This window comes from Schistocerca americana, chromosome 1, assembly GCF_021461395.2.
Source record: "Schistocerca americana isolate TAMUIC-IGC-003095 chromosome 1, iqSchAmer2.1, whole genome shotgun sequence".
Lineage (NCBI taxonomy): Eukaryota > Metazoa > Arthropoda > Insecta > Orthoptera > Acrididae > Schistocerca > Schistocerca americana.
Genome location: NC_060119.1, coordinates 287,032,397 through 287,052,575, shown reverse-complemented (window position 1 = coordinate 287,052,575; position 20,179 = coordinate 287,032,397). Strand labels below are relative to the sequence as shown.

At 38.5% G+C, this 20,179-nt stretch overlaps 1 protein-coding gene across 2 annotated transcripts in view; it reads left to right on the top strand.

Moving 5' to 3' along the window:
• The window catches only part of LOC124594690 (kelch-like protein 26), a 309,492-nt gene that overhangs the window by 286,776 nt on the left and 2,537 nt on the right, over positions 1 to 20,179 (top strand). For both annotated transcript variants that reach the window (XM_047133067.1, XM_047133059.1), the window contains exons 7-9: positions 15,629 to 15,736; positions 16,507 to 16,680; positions 19,500 to 20,127. In XM_047133067.1, coding sequence (XP_046989023.1) covers positions 15,629 to 15,736; positions 16,507 to 16,680; positions 19,500 to 20,127 — 910 coding nt within the window. The remainder of the gene's footprint in view (positions 1 to 15,628; positions 15,737 to 16,506; positions 16,681 to 19,499; positions 20,128 to 20,179) is intronic.

Below are 20,179 nucleotides of genomic sequence, written 5' to 3'. Positions count from 1 at the left end.
CGGCCTGCCAAGTGGAGCTATGGCCTGCTATACGGAGTGCAGAGATGCCTTGTATTTCTTTTCTACATTTGCTGCTGGTACAAACCAAAACTGGAAATGGAAAGATATTAGGTTATCAGTTGATCACACTGACTGGATGTTTCTTCAGTCCATGTTCCCTGATTTCAGGAAAATTTGTGACATGTGTAAAAGAGAACTGAAAGCTAAATACCTGTTACTTCTCAGTGAGCAGCTGGCTGAAACCAAGGAGGAGCTGTTGGGATTTTTTTTACCATCATGAGCTTCTTTCATTTCTTCAAAAACATTGTTTATCCTCAGAGTTCACTAATCACTGTTACCCCATTGATAGTAACTCTTCTCACTTGAAATGTGGCAAATTCATATTCTTATGGAAGAAAACATAGTAACATAGTCACAAAGCACCTAGCATCTAGCGCACATTGGTCTATCGATTATTCAAATGATTTTGAAACGCGTTCCTGTTGGTTTTCGAAAATTTTTGAACACATTCTAAGATTATTTCCGAATGAACCATAAGTTGATTTTTGAATCCATGCATAGTGTACATGATGTCTCTGGCAGGGGAATCCTCGTCGCATCTAGAAATAAACTTTCCTGCAGCCAAAAGGGGGCAGAGCTATAAGAGTTGAACAGAATAAAGCTGAACGGGTGAATGCCAACTGCTGTTTGTTTATGTGATTGATTGGGTATGCGAATAATCCTGGAAGTTTTTCTGTTTTCCAGGTTTTCTCAAAGATTAATTTTAGCTCATTTTTGTTTTTGGTTGAGGCCATTTCAAAAGTTCTGCTGTAATAGACTCTTCCCCACTAACATAAGGGTTTAGTAACTTCTTCAATTTTTATGAATATTTTAGCGTATGGATTGGTTCTTCCGAACAATTAAGAAGCTGATGGTAGATCTACCTAACTCTTAAAATCTCACTTAATCCTTCAGAAGTTTTCTGGAAAAGGGCCTCTTCAGGAGCAGACCTTCTACGAAAACAGTCATACTAAATTTCCTTATGTACTCCTTTTTTTACCACCATCTAGCATACAGCATTTTGACTTAAGAAAGGTAGTAACCATAAATAAATTGAATATATTAATTTTCTTCGTATAAATTATACTATTGAATGTATTTAAATATTAACATGCCATGACAAAACTGTTCAACGTGGTATGCAAGCTAAGAGACAGGCAACATATGCCCAGTCCTAAAGAAGAATTTAATAATTTGAATAGTAAAGAAGGCAGTTGTGAATATTACCAAACTTTGTCTAATAAATCATTGTTGCAAAATACTGACACTAGTTATGTACAGAAGAATGGGGAAAAGGTGGTAGAAGCCGACCTCAGGAAAGATCAATCCGATTTTCGAATAAATTTGAGAACACGTAAGGCAATTCTAAACATGGCTGTATGCTCAGCGACCATTTACAAAGTAAAATTAAAGCAATAACAGCCTTCGGTCACAAAAATTAAGTCTTTTGACCTGGTTTCAGCACTACTATGAGTGCCTTCATCAGAAGTAAAACATTTGTGTCAAGTATACAATAAATATCAAGTGATAAGCTTGCCTTCCATGTATTCTTTTTTAAAATTTTGTGACTATAGCTTTATCACTTTTTATTTATATGTGACAAGCCAGTTTGAATGTTTTACTTCTGATGAAGGCACTCATAGTAGTGCCGAAACCAGGTCAATAGACTCGATTTTTGCGACCGAGGGCTGTTACTGCTTTAAGTTTACATAAGGCAGTACTTAGCATATGGCTTCTCTCAAAAGATATCTTAAACAAAGGCAAACCTATGTTTATGGCATTTGTAAGTTTAAAGAAAGTTTTTGACAATGTTAACTGGAATATGCTCTTTAAAGTTATGAAGATAGCACGAATAAAGTACAGGGAGCAAAAGATTATCTACAACTTTTACAGAAACCAGACCGCATTTATAATATGAAGCACATGAAAGGTAACCTGTAGCTGAGAAGGGTGTGTGATAGCGATGTAGCATATCCGTAATATTATTTGGTCTGTAAAAAGAGAAAGATCTGAAGGAAATCTAGGAGAAATTAGGAAAAGGAATTAGTTCAGGGAAAAGAAATAAAAACTTCGAGGTTTTTGATGATATTGTAGTTGTCAGACACACCAAAGCATGTGATACATCGTTTGAACAGAATGGACAGTATACTGAAAAATAGGTTCTAAAAAGAGTATCAACAAAAGGAAAACAAGGGTGAAATGAGGTTTATTAAATCAGGTAATACTGATAGAATTGGAAAATGGGAGACTAATAGCCCAGTCAGTGAAGCCTAAAAAAGGTCGAATAAGGGGAAAAATTGTGCAGTCAAAAAAATTTTTGTACAGCGGTAGAATGGAGTGTTTTGAATAATGTACTAAAAATACCTGCCAGCTGGACATGAGAACTTTTCTTAAATAACTTTAAAAAAAAAAATCAATAGTTTCCATGTTGCAGGGGATAGAATAATTGCAGATTGCTAAGAATAGTGTGTAACTGTTAAAAAATTACTATTAACTGTTAAATAAAGTGGAGTTGGAATAAATATGTAAGTGCAATAGAGCCGTATTGAGAGACAAATTGCATTCAAGGGGCGTAACAGGGTGGAAAGGCAGTAATGGAGTTAAGAAGTGTGAGGGAAGATGAGCCACCGAATTGAGTTCAGGCACTTCACTCCATCATAGTACTGCAAATTGAGGAGTGAGCAAGTAATTCCTGACTTTATCTACCCCACTATGTCACAAGAAGCAAGCACGGGGTGTTTCACAAACCTATACTGACCCTCTGCAGCGCACCCTATGAATCACTGGTGACTTAGTCTGCAGGCACTACCAGAGGAATGTTCATTTTCCACAAAGTGCTTTAACACTACATGGAATGCAGATGTGAGTTATTAATAACATCAATGCAATAAACACATACAGACAGATGCTACATACATTTCTACACACTGTTCTACTCTGCTATAGGGGAAACTAATTCATCATCATCCTGTACAGCAGCTGCAGCATTCTTCTGGGAAAGGCAACTTCCATCATGAGGACTGCTCACTTTTTATTTTCCAGGTAGACTATACCACCCCAGCATTTTCTGTCCCGTTCTGCTATGCGCGCAGACAAAATAACTTCACTGTGCTTGTATTCATATGGTGGAATTATTTTCAGTTTAACAAACTTGCAGTAGTTAAATAAAAAAAACATTCAACAACTGGAGCTGTCAACTGTCAACCACACTGAAGACTCTGTCCCAAGTGTAACATGCTGTCAATATGTATTCGACAACATCGATTTTGTTGCCTCTACTATCACCTGGCTGAAATACTTTCCTCAATGTGAGGAGCATCAGATGTATGCAGCTCTCTAAACATCTAAAGGGGCACAGAGGCTAAAATTGCCTCCTCCTGAATACAAGGAGGTCACCTAAGTGTTACAGAACTTCAAATATTTCAGCAGAAGTCAAGCAATACATTACAGCAGATTACTGTTCCAGACATAAATATAATCAGTCCCATTCCTTCAGACGTATTCACACCCACCTTGGAAGCTCTACTGCAGATTTGTGATACGTGGCTCCACTCAGTGCAGCCCACTATATAAGAGCCAGCAGCACCTGGATGGAAGAAGTTTATGCAGTCTAGCAGTTACAAAATTCATGGTGAGAGGAGTGCAGTAACTTTCTGAGCATTTATTAATTCACCACCATGTGACCACAAAACAGTTACATGGCTTTCTAGTACAGCATCGTCAATAGACAGCTGCAAGGTGCCACATTTACCAATCCAGTTCCTTTTCCACCACACTCACAAATTAAACATGCATCAGCTATTATTTATAACAAAGAGCTCATTTAACAACTGCAAATATGCACTCATTCAATAAACTGAAAATAACTTCACTACGTGCATGAGCTGAGGGAAGTTATTTTGTCTGCTTAAGTAAGAGAACTGGACAAGAAACAGTGAGAAGGTTTAATCTGCCTGTAAACTGAAAAGCAGGCAATACTTACGAATGGGAGAAGTTGCCTTTATAAGAAGAATGTTACAGCTGCCATACAGGATCACTAAGAATCACTTTTTCTTATAAAAGTGTAGAACAGTGTGCAGAGATTAAGGTAGAATCTATCTGCATGTGTTACTATTATTAGTGACTCATTTCATCCCTGCAGCACTTTTATGTGATACACACATTTCAATTTGTTCTTAGCCCACTTCATTTAACGGCGAACAGTAATTTTATACCAGTAGCAAACTGTATTTAATAATCTGTGATTTTCCCTGCACCTGCAATATGGAAACTATTAGCGTTAAAGAAAAAATGAATAGGACCATTTTCGTAAGAAATTTAATACAGTTTAATTTTGTATTCGGAAACATTTTTGCTAGAAGCCGCAGTTTCTTAGTTATTCAAGAAAAATGCACAAAAGTGACCTTTAAATCCCCACCCCAAGTGTACATCTCAGCAGCGGGTATTTTTAGTATGCTGTGACACTCCTTTGTACCATTGTATAAAAATTTTCAGCTACACTAGTTTTGTGTCTTAATTTTCCTTCATTGACTGGACTATAAAAATAGTTTGAGTTTTGCTGTTTTGGGCAGCAGAGTAACTGATGATGACTGAAGTACAGAGGATATAAAACACAGAAAAGTGTTTTTGAAAAATTAGTATTTCGTAAGCACCAAACATAAATTTGTATAAGGAGGTCTTTCCTGAAAGTAAGAGGGTGCAGAGGTTTTCAGGTAGGCTAGTCCACCATTCTGTCATGGAAAGGAAACAATGTACACGTAACTCACTTTGGGATTTTCCACCATTTCAGTAGCAATGGAACAATGGATTTATAGAAAGCAGCTTCTTCACATAAATATCTTCACAATTTGCATGTAAAATGCTATGAGATAAGGTGGCCATTGAATGCACTTCAGTAACTTTCAGATGCAAAACTAGTATCAAAAGTTAAGAAATATGTTACATTTTCACCATCTCTCTGATCTATTGTGAAAATTTAACATATTTTGTATCTTCTGATACGATCCCAAAGTGAATAAAATGTAATTTCCTTTCCACTGTTGACAGTGGTATACTACCCAATCTAAAAATGTCTGGTCCTGTACATCACACTGTGCCTTCAGGGAAGACCCCATAACACAAATTTATAGTAGGTGTTCATAAATTTCTACTTTTCAAAAACACTTTTCTGCATTTTACATTCTCTCTACTTCAGCTATCATCAGTTGTTGCAAAGTGGTGGATATTTCTTGCTTCTTTTAATCACACAGGTCCAAGTTGTAGTGTGACCTATAACAGTTTACAGCTTTCAGAATAAGAAACATTCTTAAGAAGCTGCCAGTAAGGACACCTGAAAACATTGTGGTTGTGAGAGAGGAACCATCAGGAGTTAGATCCACACATCAACATGCACACAGTCTACAGATGAACCATTACTCGGTGAGGAATGTGTTACATTTGGATTTAGAATTCATGGAATCACCCCAATGGAATGTTGTGTGGTGCATGAAAAAACTCTTCACTCTGCCTGTCTGACAGTGTGATATGCTGTAACTGCTGTTGGTGCAATCAGGTGCTAGTTTCAGAATGAGATTCTCACTCTGCAGTGGTGTATGCACTGATATGAAACTTCCTGGCAGAGTAAAACTGTGTGCCGGGCAAAGACTCAAAGTTTGGAAGGTAGGAGACAAGGTACTGGCAGAACTAAAGCTGTGAGGACGGGCTGAGAGTCTTGCTTGGATATCTCAGTTGATAGAGCACTTGCCCACGAAAGGCAAAGGCCCTGAGTTTGACTCTCAGTCCAGCATACAGTTTTAATCTGCCAGGAAGTTTCAGGTGTTATTATTTTGAGGACTGTTGCATGACATTGACATGGAGTTCGAATGTTATATACATCATACTGAATATATTCTTTCTGCTAGAATAGTGGACAAAGATAAATGTGAGAAATGTTCATTTTAAGTTTAGTGATGCGACATCATACACTGCAGGTGCATCCATAACACTGTGAGGAAAATTTTTCCTTAATGTCTCATTTGTCATTCTGGCGACAAGTTGTAGCTGCCAAGACCACCAGACTTGTCTGCTTGTGATGTATCAGCGTAGCATATTTCAAAAACTGTCTCTGTGTTAACAAACCCCAAAGTTTAATGGAGATGAAAGCTACCGTTAAAGAATAGGTAGGTTTGATTCAGCAATGCCTGTTGACCTGAGTTAAGAGTAATTTCTGGCAGAGAGACAAAAATCCTATTAAAATGAATGGTCACCATTTGGATGATTTAGGTTTTTATATCAAACAGTGTAATTCAAGTAGATATTAACTTTTACTTACACAGAATCAACAAAATTGACAACCATTTGCAAACTATAAGTTTCCCATTGGTCTTCTTGAACTGGTCGCATACATGAGTCTTACTCCATATGGGATTGCTGTTAATATCTCTCTCTCTCTCCCTCTCCCTCTCCTTCCCCCCTCTCTCCCCTCCCTCTCCCCTCCCCTCCCCTCCCCAGAGGGTCATATCTCAGGTTGTATTGAGTAGAGAATGGTCATACTCTGCCACACACCTTTGGGTGGCTTGTGGAGTATAAATGTAGAACTATTCTACAGTACAGATCAAAATTTAAACATTACATACTTTCTCCAGCCCAGGGAAATTTAGCAAATTGGGTGGTTCTTTCACATTAGGGATGGTCTAGGGTGAACCTTAGGCAGTTTATAAAAGCACTGATTGTCCATCAACAGTTCCTGAGACAATTCTGAAAATCCATAATTTTTGGGTGCAAAAAGTGCCAATTATGGGAAAGGCCACTTCTATTTATGGCAGGTCATGGAAATTTGTACCATACAGTCATAAGAAGATATTCTCGGGATCTGTAAAAATTTTTTCGACATTATCTGTCACCAAGGTCCAGAGGTTCAAATTAACCATACTTTTGTACATAAAATATGCACGTAATATCTGGTCTTAGGCATAAATGTAGTTTTAACTGACATAATGGACAAATGGAAAGGATTCTAGGGTCACCGCAGCAGTGCTGAGGTCACTAAACCCTGTTTTTTGTCAGCATTTTTTGACCAATAAAAATTTTATGATGTGCTCACTCTGTCCAATGGACACTTCATGCATATACGAATATGCCAAAAGTGGTACTCCAGTGACAAAAAAATGAGCTGAAAGGATCGCAACATGACTGAAAAGAACTTAAAATGGCTGCCAAATTTATGGGAAAGACTGCAAACTCAGTGAAATATTAAAACTTCTATTGTTTTAAGATACAAATAATAAGCCGGGCATTTTTTATGAACTGCAATTGTTGGGAAACCTATTCAGTAAAAAAAGTAAACAAAACAATTTTGTGTTAACCTTATATTGTGCATACTTATTTGTTGTTCATATGTGTGAAAGTATATAAATGTGTTCAGGTACATAAATAGTGTCAAGATTTCATTGACCTACACAATTTGTTTTATATAAGCAGCACTCCTTGCTGCAGCAGGGAAAAAAGGAACAAGCTGAAAAATGCTTCTATCAGAGCACAGAAAAGGTGAATATGTTCCTCTTTAAAAGACTGTCTGGAAAGCAGAAAGTAGAGAATCAGCAGCCTCAGCTCCCACCTTTGCCTTCCTCACCAAATACTCCAGCATGCAAACATTTCTACATGTGCATGGATACTCTGCAAATCACATTCAAGTGCCTGGCAGAGGGTTCATCGAACCACCTTCACAATTATCTATTATTCCAGTCTTGTATAGCACGCAGAAACAATGAACACCTATATCTTTCCGTACGAGCTCTGATTTCCCTTATTTTATCGTGGTGATCATTCCTCCCTACATAGGTCGGTGCCAACAAAATATTTTTGCATTCAGAGGAGAAAGTTGGTGATTCGAATTTCGTGAGATTCAGTCGCAACAAAAAACGCCTTTCTTTTAATGGTTTCCAGTCCAAATCCTGTATCATTTCTGTGACACTCCTTCCATATTTCGCGATAATACAAAATGTGCTGCCTTTCTTTGAAATTTTTTGATGTACTCCATCAGTCTTATCTGGTAAGGATTCCACACTGCGCAGCAGTATTCTAAAAAGAGGACGGACAAGCGTAGTGTAGGCAGTCTCCTTAGTAGGTCTGTTACATTTTCTAAGTGTCCTGCCAATAAAACGCAGTCTTTGGTTAGCCTTCCCCACAACATTTTCTGTGTGTTTCTTCCAATTTAAGTTGTTCGTAATTGTGATACCTAGGTATTCAGTTGAATTTAAGGCTTATAGATTAGACTAATTTATCGTGTAACCGAAGTTTAACACTTTTGCACTTAATTGTGCTGGAAGAGAGTGGCAGAGAGAGAGAGAGAGAGAAAGAGAGAGAGAGAGAGAGAGAGAGAGATTGCTTGTCTTCTTCACTTGTAAAAGATTCACACTCGTAGGTGGCACAGGAACTGAAGTTGAAGATAGCAAAGCAAAAATATACATACAGTACTCTGTTTTCAAATGTCCCTTTACTAAGAAAGGCAAAGGTGTACTTACCTGGAGTTTACTTAACCACCACGAAGATAAATGATGTAGATATTACTGTGAGTGATATTGAGGAGCAACTAAAACCATAAAAATTGAACAAAGCTCCAGAAACCAATGCAGCTGAGTTACGTCGTATATTAATCTTCTTGTGCTGTAGGTCTCTTCAGTAAAAACTTGTGCCCAGAGATAGGAAAAACACAAGTCACACCTGTCTACAAGAAGGGTAACAGAAGAGATCGACAAAACTACTCTGTCTCACTGATGTCTATCTGTTCTAGAATCGTAAAACATATTTTCAGCTCAACCATGAGGAGGCATGTCGAACATAATGAGGCATCTGAAACAGAATTGGTTCTGCGAAACCCAAATTGCACTTGTCTCGCATGACACCATGAAAGCTGTGGATCAAGGAAATCAGGTGAATGCAGTATTTCGCGACCTCAGAAAAGCGTCTGACTTGGTACCACACCACAATTTGTCAACAAAAGTGTGATTGTGTGGGTTAACAAACAAAATTTGTGGCTGGGTTGCAGATTTCTGGATTTGCAAGACATAGCATATTATCTTAGACTGAGAGTCATTGAAAAAATCAGAAATAACTACAGGCGTGCCCCAGGAAAATATTTCGGGGCCCTTGCTGTTCATTTTGTATATTATGACCTGGAAGACAGTAGCAACACTACACTGTTTCCAAATGGTGCAGTTATCTATAATGAAGTACAATCTGAAAAAATCTGCAGAAATATTCAGATTTTGGTAAGGTTGCAAAGGGGTGCAGAGACTGACAACTCGCTTTAAATGTAAAATGAGGTACTCGGGACTGCCATATCAGCAAATCACAATTAGAATTGGTCAACTCATACAAATACCTGATCGTAACAGTTTGGAAGTATGTGGAATCGAATAGTCACAAAGGCTCAATTGTAGCAAAGATAGGTGGCAAACTGTGGTGAATTGGCAAGGTCTTCTTACAAATCACACGTGAATACCACCTTAGAATATTGCTCAGATGTGCAGGACCCTTAACAAAGAGATGTAAAGGAGGTCACTGAATGTATGTGAATGATCAGTTTTATTTGACCCAAAGAAGAGCATCATAGAACTGCTGAAAAATGTGAACTAACAAACATCTGAAGGAAGATACCAATTGTCACACAAAAGATTATTTTCTAAGTTTTCAAAAACCAGAAAAATGAAGAATCTAAAGATATTGTGAAGTCCACTGCATATCACTCCAATAAAGATGATGAAGACAAAATTATATCAATTACAGCAAGGTATTTAATCAGACATGTTCCCTGCAGTCAAAACACATTTGAACTGAGAAGAAAACATAACATGTGGTAACATGTTAAGTACCCACTGAAATGCGGTTCACAGTGTGGTTTGTAGAGATCGTACATAGAGATAAAAGATATTTCCAGGAAACAACAGGTAGTGAAAAATAGGGAAAATATATCAACACTTTTGCCTTTAAGGCACCACTAATAGACATTTCTTAGAGCACAACTTGTGGAACTGAGCTGGTATACCTGCCTAATATTGTGTAGGGCCCCCGCGACCATGCAGAAGTGCCACAACATAATGTGGCATGGACTCAACTAATGTCTGAATTAGTGCTGGAGGGAAATGACACAATGAATCCTGCAGGGCTGTCCATAAATCCGTAAGAGTACAAGGGGTGGAGATCAGTACATTGCAAGCATCCCAGATATGATCAATAACGTTCATGTCTGGGGAGTTTGGTGGCCAGTGGAAGTGTTTAAACTCGGAAGAATGTTCATGCAGCCAGTCTGTAGCAATTCTGGATATGTGGAGTGTTGCATTGTCCTGCTGTAATTGCCCAAGTTCATCGGAATTCACAATAAATATGAATGGATGCAGGTGATCAGACAGGATGCTGATTTGCAGTGGACAGTCTGTTTTTTAAGTAATTATCCTGATTGCTTCCTTTTGCAATAAAAGCACATTCTTGTAGCCTATGGAGTTGCCTCATAGCCACTGACCATAGCTGATGTGGCTGTGGCACATTGCATAGCATGTTGTTAATAGGTGCTGTTCCAGCATGTTACTTTCTAGTTTTCTGAAGAGGTACAGAACCTGCGAAAGTTTGGAACATGTTTAGCATGCTGTTGCCAAGTTAGTATCAATGAAAATGTCCAGAAGTTTAATGGCTGCTGTGCCACCAAGTGCGCAAATATCACCCAGTACCACATCTACATTTAGTGTCAAAAGTACAATCCTATGGGGTATCAAGCGAGATTTGTGTTAGGCTGAGTAGTTTTTGGTAGGGAGGATGCAAGATGTCATCTTGGATGGAGTCATCAACCAGTACAGAAGTAGCTTTACAACTGTATTACACTATGATTGCCTGGATCAATAAAATACAATACGAACAGTAATGTCAGACTTTTTTGTGGATGTTGCAGTTATCTATAATAATGTCTCAGGGAGACTGCACAAATAATCAGATATAGGTAAGGTTTAAAAGTGACGCAAAGATAACCAGCTTGCTTTAAATCTTCAGAAATATAAGCTTGTTCTCTTTACAAAATGAAAAAATGATGTATCCTACGACTATAATACCAATGAGTCATCGTTGGAAACCACCAGATCTTACACATTATAGAGACATGAAATGGAATGATCACATAGGCCCAGTTGTCGGTAAATATGGTATTAGCCATTGCCTTATTGGTAGACTACTGGGGAAATGCAGTCGTTGACAAAGAGGATTGCTTACAAATCAATCTTACGGCCCGTTCTAGATATTGCCAACTTTCTCTACATTCTTTTGACCTATAAGTAATTGCAATAGTTAACCCTTGACAACAGTGGTAACAATATTTCTGGACATAAGAAGAATATATGAACAGGCTGCAGCAAGCATTCCCCTCCGTGAACAGTCACATGACAGAAACAAAGGGATAGGTTCACATCGTCAGAACCAGGAATTTCTTTGGCTCATGCCGACTGACAGACCAATTTGTCTCGTGCACAAGCTCTGTGCAGTTGCTATAGGTATACAGCCCCATCTCTCTAACAGTGTGGTTTGTAAGTCTCGAGGTATCGACGGAGGCAGGAGGCCTGCCCCCCACTTTCACTATAATTATCATATTACCAATAAGAAATGTTTTGGGTGGAGTTCTCACCGCTCTAGTTGTTCATGAGAATCTCATACAGAACGTCTTCACCCATCTTGCCATTATAATACTGTCACATTGTCGGCAGCCCGTTTCTCACTTTAAGCAGACCAACTGAACTTTCTGTTTTGTGGTCGGGGAATGAATTGTGGACACTGGACAACATGATCATTCATTGAATGCATCAGTTTCTTACTGAAAGTGCATGTTTCCGTTTTCAGAATTTGTCAGACATCAGAAACAAATTACTCTGGTTAAAGTGATTCCAATAGCGCTGTGCCACGTATAGTTGGGAAAGTGTTCTACTCCTACGGAGTAGGTGATCAATAGTCGCGTTCGTGCGAGGAGGAGAACGCTGTAGACAAGGCAACACTGTACAAGTAATCGCCCTGGGGGGAGAGAGGGAGAGAGAGAGAGAGAGAGAGAGAGCGAGCGCAGGATTATGCTGTGTCAGTGGGTGGGGCTGAAGGGAGGATCTGGTGCCACGTCAGCAGTTACATTTGGCAACTGCGTTAGTTGCGCGTATGCCGTATAGATCCCAGGCAGCGCAGTGGTGTATTTCGAGAGCGGATATTCTTAACCAGCGAGCAAGGAGTGCAAGACCAGTATGATGTGGAAGCTGAATGGCTTTGATATGGATAGCAGAAATTTTCATGAAATGTAAGTTACCTTTATTATAAGATATTTAAAGATGTTATACTACGCAAAGTGTTAATACCATAGTTTAAAAACAAGAAGCAGAAACCATTTTACGGTTGTGCAATGACATTGAGGACCAGTTAAGGGATAAACCATAGCCTGAACATATAAAAATCTTTTTGCTTTTTTAAATAGGTTTGAATAAAGGCTGTTAGAAAATGAGAGTTTCGTCTGCTTTTACGGGGAAGGGAAAAATGATACGGACAGGCAGTTTTAACATTGTAAAGCATTTGCCCTGTAATCTGCACTGTCCCTTGGGATTAATATTATACAGACGTGCAGTGATACTCTTCTGGATGGCCTTGCGCCATTAGGAAGGGCATCTGAAAGTTATTATGGTAACTGTTTCGTTAAAACTGGATTTCAACCATTATTGGACAGGTTCTTCCGCTTTGGGTAGCTTGATACTTCTACGTATTTCATTGTACATATGAGTCGGAGAACGAATATGTTAATACCATAATTTGTAAGTTTTAAGTAACTAGTTATACTCTCCATCCTCGTCACCTTCGAATTATAGCTTTCCGTATTTCAGTTTTCTTGTAACATTATCAGAGCTGTGTGTGCAATAATTCGCAGGCAACGTGCACACCAGCTGTCGCATTCGTCATGTATTTCTTTCGCCAAAACTCGTTCTTCGTCGCCTTCTTTACTTTCAATTCACTGGAGTGTCTGCTTGTTAACCTTGTCATGAAACTGTCATATCCCCTGTACTCTCTTCCAAAACGCCAGTACTTAATACGTCCTCAGATATTCCAGGGCATGAACCAGTCTCATACTGAAATCTCCCAGTCATAGATGAATAACAGATCCATTACAGTAGTATTCTGAAAGTAGTGGTATAGATTCGTGACAACAAATGCTATGTCACACCAGACCAAGTTGGAAACAGAACAAATAATTTTTCAAATTCACAAATACGAAACATCAAAAATAAAATTCGGACATAATTTAAATCTAAGTGCTGTGTGTCTTGTCAGTACTGACACATGACTGTTGGGTAGTAAATTGTTTAGAAAAGACTCACTTGTCCAAATTGCTTTTCTCCAGCTTTTGAGATATGGACCTATCCTAAAAGATGGCAAACTATTATTAATATTTTGTTTCCAAACTTACTATTCTCATTTTTAATCATTCGTTAAGAATGTCAGTGGACTTTATTTAATTTCATATTATCAGGTTGTGTTAAATAGTGAAGCACAAGTATTTCCAATTTCTATTAACATAAAGTTCTTGCACCTGACTCCTTAAATTGTGAGGTTCCTCTAAACTTCTCACAAACACGAAAACTGTTAAGTCTCATTCTTCCAAATGCATGTGTTTCTTCATCCTATCTGAGCAGAATGACAAGGGAGGAATTGCTAAGGTCCAGGGGATGTGTTGGGAACCATCACTCGAAGTAAAAGTCAAGTGAATGTGGGCTCCAAAGTGCGTACCTTAAGAGCTATGAGCTCTATCTTTGCTACTGTGAAATATCTCTCTCTTACTGAATAAGCTCTGAAGGAATGCATTAATGTTTATAAGACTTCTTTTGCCTTGAATGGTGGTTCCTGTCATCCCTGAGTATTAACCATTTCTCCTGGGACACCTTCTATATTCAGAACATTTTATGTTCTACAAGCCCTTATTTGCTTTTTATAACAATGTTTTCGGCATCTTGCACCCCTATACTGTGACAGCCACTCACGGAATATGAACACTGCTTGTGTCTGGTGAGCTGCTATCTATGGCACTGTAGCAGCACCATGTCCACTAGAGAAACAGCTAGCGGCACCATGTCAACTGGAAGAGACACTTTCGATCTCTTCTCTACTCGAGAGTTTACCCCGAGACAGCCTTTTGATAGCAGCTCACAAAGATTTACTCTCAAATGTACACACATCTGAAGAGCAGATATTCTTAAACAGCAAGCCAGATGTGAGGGATCTATGTGATGTGCTAGCTGAACAGCTTTGGTATAGCAGAAGTTTTAGTGAAATGTAAATTACCATTTTTATACAATACTTTAGGCTGGTACTAGTGTTGTATGAAAAATGCAATGATACGTATCTGGATCACTCTGACTACTATGAAGGGCACCCAAAAGTTGTTTCGATAACTCCCATTAAAACTACACCTCAGCCTGTGGCTTAACATAACTTATGCATATTTGTGGGTTTTCATTATACACTGATTTCATCACAACACAAATAAGTTAATATCACAATTTAAGCATTCAGACAGGCACTGATGACCGTGCCGTTTATGGTCCTAAAACACTGATTCCATCACTAAGCTTTCTATAACTAGATTTTAGAGAAAATGGTGTGTTCCTGAAGCAAAGTCCTTGCAACATTTAGTGCCCCGAACTGCACCTCAGAACTATGATATGAAAGTGCTTCCTAGCAAATGGTTTTAAAATGATGAATTAAATGAGATCAATGATATCACTGTTTGTGCAAGCTAAATAGAGCTAACAACTGTCATAAATAAAGAAAAATAAAAACTTGTTTCTATTGTGGCACAACTTGACCAGAAGGTGCAAAGTTTTTCATGATGGAAAGAGTTGTTGATGAGGTGATGGATTAAGGAAGAACACACTTAATAGAATCTCAGACAAGCCTACTGGGGCTGCTGTAAAAGCTTCAAAACATCCATCAGTCTGCCGAATTTCATATTGCCATCCACGAAATAGGTATTCGTAGAGAAGCACAACTGTCTTGTGAGATGAAATCCCCAGCCCAGCAACTACTGCTGCTGCATAAAAACACACACACACACACACACACACACACACACACACACACTCTCTCTCTCTCTCTCTCTCTCTCTCTCTCTCTCTCTGTGTGTGTGTGTGTGTGTGTGTGTGTGTGTGTGTGTGTGTGTGTGTGTAGGCGCCTCATTACCTATGGTGACAGGTTTTGGCTCTTCGTAAAAGCTGAAGATATATCTGCTTTGGATTTTGCAGGCTAATGTGATGATTTCATGTCTACTTCTTGGTATGACATACAGTAAGCACACTGTATGTGACACCAAATGGATGTTTGGTTGTAATATTTTGGAAATAAAAATAAGTTTCTTGTAAGGGAGCATGTGTGCATTTAGGAATGCTTGACACCCAAGATTTTTGCCTTATGACACACAGAGTATTTGCCTCTAGGCTTGGTTCAGTTTGATTTGGAATTTATGCATTACTGCAGTAATAACTTGAGTGAAATGAACCCTTACGCACCATGTAAAGTATTTGTGACAGTCATGCATATATAAATATTGCAGGTTCTGGCTGAGACGTGCCGACAGAATCGTCCAAGGACACTCAAGTTACCTATCCCCTCCAGTACCTCCTTGATTAACTCCAGGGGAATGGAATTGGCTGTTGTAAAGGTGAGTTCATTGCACTCACCACATTTGCAATTCTTTATGCTCCACATTTTTGCATAGCATTTATGCACGTTTGTTAACACCCATATTTAATCTGCTTGCTTAATCCGTATGTAATTCTGGAAATATGTTTAAAGTATGTTACAGTAAATGGTCAATTTTAATAGTTTGCATTTTCAGTTCATTGCTGTGCTGGGATCCACATTGCTATAGTATGTATTTATTAATTTTTTGTTCAGTAATGTATTTTCACACCAGGGTGATGCTTTGTTATGGTGAGTTGCATAGAAATAATAACGTAAAATATGGGCTTTTGCGGTCTGCATCGTGATGGGTCGTTTGTGTAAATGTAAATATGCATTACGTTAATTACTGTGCATTATGGTATTTACTATGGTGAGGCCTGCTAGTGAAGAGTTGCACCCAGATAAAATTAGTCAAATGGTTGGTGAGTTTTGTTGACTATTAATTTTCTTTACTGATGTATGAAGCATGTTCATTCCATTTAACAACTACTAAGCTGATGTTCCTTGGTATGTATGTGCACCTTCATAATTTAAAAGCAATTTTGCTGTTGTTAGTGAGGTGAGTTGCGGAATTTAATTATCTCACAGTTACTTGTATAAGCATGTTCGTTTCTCTTTAGGATTGTGGTGCGCGATGGTATGTATTGTTGGCACAATGAATATGTTGTTTATAGGCGTGCCCTTATTGAGTATGAATGTGGTAGCAGTTGAGAATTGTTAATGTGACCAGCATCATATTTGTTTTAGGTTGGTGGCTTCGGTATTGCAGGCATCACCAATGAGATTACATATTTTCTTCCAAGTGTTTCAAAGTGGCGTCACCTTACTTCGATTCCTCACGTTGAGCAGTGTAATTATGGAACAGCTGTGCTAGACAATGAGCTATATGTTGTTGGAGGTTGCTTTAATCAGTCTCTTCAGGTAAGGTATACATATAACACAATGCTTTTCTATCGTACAAAGTACTACATCTTTCCCTAATATGATTAATACTAAAAGCATTTGATGATGAATGACTTCCAGTATATTTAGCACTGTAATGCGCACTTTGTGGTTTAAGGAGATGCCATACTCCAGTTTATTGAGCATAGAAAGAATGACTGTTGAAGTATAGTCCGTGTTTTGTATAACCCCACTTTCATGTTCCCGGAATTAACATTTTTCCACCATTTATGAAATTATCATTTCCATCGAATTTCTTACGTTCACAGTGTTAATTCTCATCTGATTTTGCCTTAACATATTTATAAACTTACTGCAATTTACACTTCACAAAAAAAAAATGTTCATGGAGAAAAGAACTGCCGCAATTGACATAAAACAACACTGGCCATCAAGTAGTGTTTACAAACATTACATGGGTAAGTTTCTTGACACCAGGGCGCTTTTCTCAGCAGATAGTAACTGGTAAACAGGTAAAGATACCTTTGCTTACATTGTGTTGCCCATATGCTTTTGGTGTAAACACAAACCATTTATTTATTTTTTCCATTCTTACCAAGACAAGTTTCAAGAATAATCATTGAGGGAGAGAGTTTGCTTGTGTGTAGTTTTCTATATAATTGAGGAGGCACAATATCCTATAACCTCAAAAAGATGGGTACAGTAAAAGAAAAGCAAAACATCACATATGCAAATACCCCACAAAATACTTACATAAATATTTGCACTTGACAACAATAATAAAGTCTCAAAATGTCGTGCTAAGCATGAAAGAAAACGTAACTGGTGCAGTGTTTCATCATTTACGTAATGAATGACAGGTGCAGACTATCCAAAAACATAGATTATGATGTATGAAATTAAGTGAAATGTTTCTACTTCCCCCCCAGTTCCAGTTACATCTGCAGTTTTTATTGGATATTAAAAAAGTCCCTGGCAGGTATTTCCATGCCTATTATGTATATATGCATAAAGTACGGAATTACAAGGGTGAGAGCCCATATGTAACTTTCAATGCTTAAAACATTATTTCGCACATTTTACACTCCCTCCCCCCCACCCATTATAAGTGTAAAAGTGAGGTTTCACTGTATTCATTTACGTCAGCATCAACATTGACTTAAAGTGATGAATACATGTAATGGCAACTTATTTCATGGAATAAATATTTTTTCTTCATTTTTATTTAGATTTATCATTTTTAACCCTTTCAGATTCTCTGGCTACAATTGTGTACATTTAAATTTTACTGTCCTTTAGTTGCAATAGAAATATTTTTCCATAGTGGAAACTGTATGCACACATTTGTGGATGTTCCATCTTTTCCTCATGTACAACTGCTGCCAACTGTTCGCCTTCTCTATTAAAGTATTAGGTCATAATAGAGGAAAACATTCCACGTAGGAAAAATATATCTAAAAACAAAGATGATGTGACTTACCAAATGAAAGTGCTGGCAGGTCGACAGACACACAAACGAACACAAACATACACACAAAATTCAAGCTTTCACAACAAACTGTTGCCTCATCAGGAAAGAGGGAAGGAGAGGGAAAGACGAAAGGATGTGGGTTTTAATGGAGAGGGTAAGGAGTCTTTAAATACATCTGCTTGTGTCTGTATATGTGTGGATGGATGTGTGTGTGTGTGTGTGTGTGTGTGTGTGTGTGTGTGTGTGTGTGCGCGCGCGAGTGTATACCCGTCCTTTTTTCCCCCTAAGGTAAGTCTTTCCGCTCCCGGGATTGGAATGACTCCTTACCCTCTCCCTTAAAACCCACATCCTTTCGTCTTTCCCTCTCCTTCCCTCTTTCCTGATGAGGCAACAGTTTGTTGCGAAAGCTTCAATTTTGTGTGTATGTTTGTGTTCGTTTGTGTGTCTGTCGACCTGCCAGCACTTTCATTTGGTAAGTCACATCATCTTTGTTTTTAGATACAAAGTATTAGGTCAAATGTAGCAGTGTGGAGTAGCTTGTGCCTGCCCGAATACATGGTAGTGATTGGTTAATTATATTCACAGTATAAATGAACGATTTTTTTTTTTTTTTTTTAAGAATCCAAGTATACTAAGTATATTTTGAAAACAGGTAAATATTATTGAATAAATTATTTTAAAAAATCACCATAGAGCATTACAAAATAAAGAAAAAATTTCCTTCCTCCAGAAAAAATTCATATCTGAGAGGGTTAACGTAAGTTGCCTCTATGCTTCGGCAGTTAGAATTTCTCAAGACTGAGATCCTGGGTTCATTTCCATTAGAGTTGCAATCTTACGAAGTGTTGTCGTATCTGTTGACTTTCGTTAATCTGGGACCCGCGTGATATATTTATAATTCACATTGCTAATAAGCATTCTTTCCAGTGGCTGGCTCTACAATGAAAGTCATAGACACACTGTCCCGAGAGGTAGTTTCCAAAATTTCATTTGTATTGAAGTGCAGATCTCTCTTCAGTTTGTTGTGTTTCGCCAAGTGGTGGCAGGAAAAAAAAACACACACACACACACACACACACACACACACACACACACACACACACACACAGGAAAGGGGTACAGTTTAGAAAAGTCACCCATAACACCGGGTCAGCAGAGACTTAACGAACAGGATGAGAAGGAAAGGTTTTGTGTGTGTGTGTGTGTGTGTGTGTGTGTGTGTGTGTGTGTGTGTGTGTGTGTTTGTGTGTGCCGTCACTTTGTGAGTAATTTTTTATCTATCCATTCTCATTATATTATCAACAATTGATTATTTTTATTGTCATAAATAGTTGAGTATTACAGTAATAAACTGTTTTTACCACAGGAGAATATTCATCCATTTGGCTTCCGCTATAGTCCACGTTACAACAAATGGACAACAATGGCACCCATGCAGAGAGAGAGATGTCGATTCTCACTGAATGTTGTATGTGGACGTCTGTATGCCATAGGAGGAGCAAGTGAAGTTGATGATCCAGATGATGAAGAAGAAGTGAGTGCCTGTGAATGTTATGATCCACAGACTGACAGCTGGGAGTCAATTCGGCCCCTTCCTGGTCACCGTAGCCAGCATGCAGGGGCTGCAATGCCTGGAGGATCACTGTACATTTCTGGAGGGCTGGACCGGGACCTCGTTCTGAGCTCAATGCTCTGTTACGATGCCGTGACTGATGTGTGGCAGCAGCGGGCTCCCATGTTGACACCACGTGCAGACCATGTAATGCTTGTTCTTGGGGAGCGTCTTTATGTTTGTGGTGGTTGGTTTGAGGATGCTGACACAGGAAATAGAGTTCTGTGTGAGACTATTGATGTTTATGATGTAAGTGCTAACACATGGGATGTGGTAACAACTGTGCCTACACCAAGGTACCATGCTGGAATTGTCGGTGTTGGCTCAAAAATTTATTTCATTGGAGGATTTCACAGTGATGCCATGTTCGATCGTGCTACAGGTAAGTTACATGTATTTTGTATCTGTTGTAGACAATACCTTAGGGTTTTTCT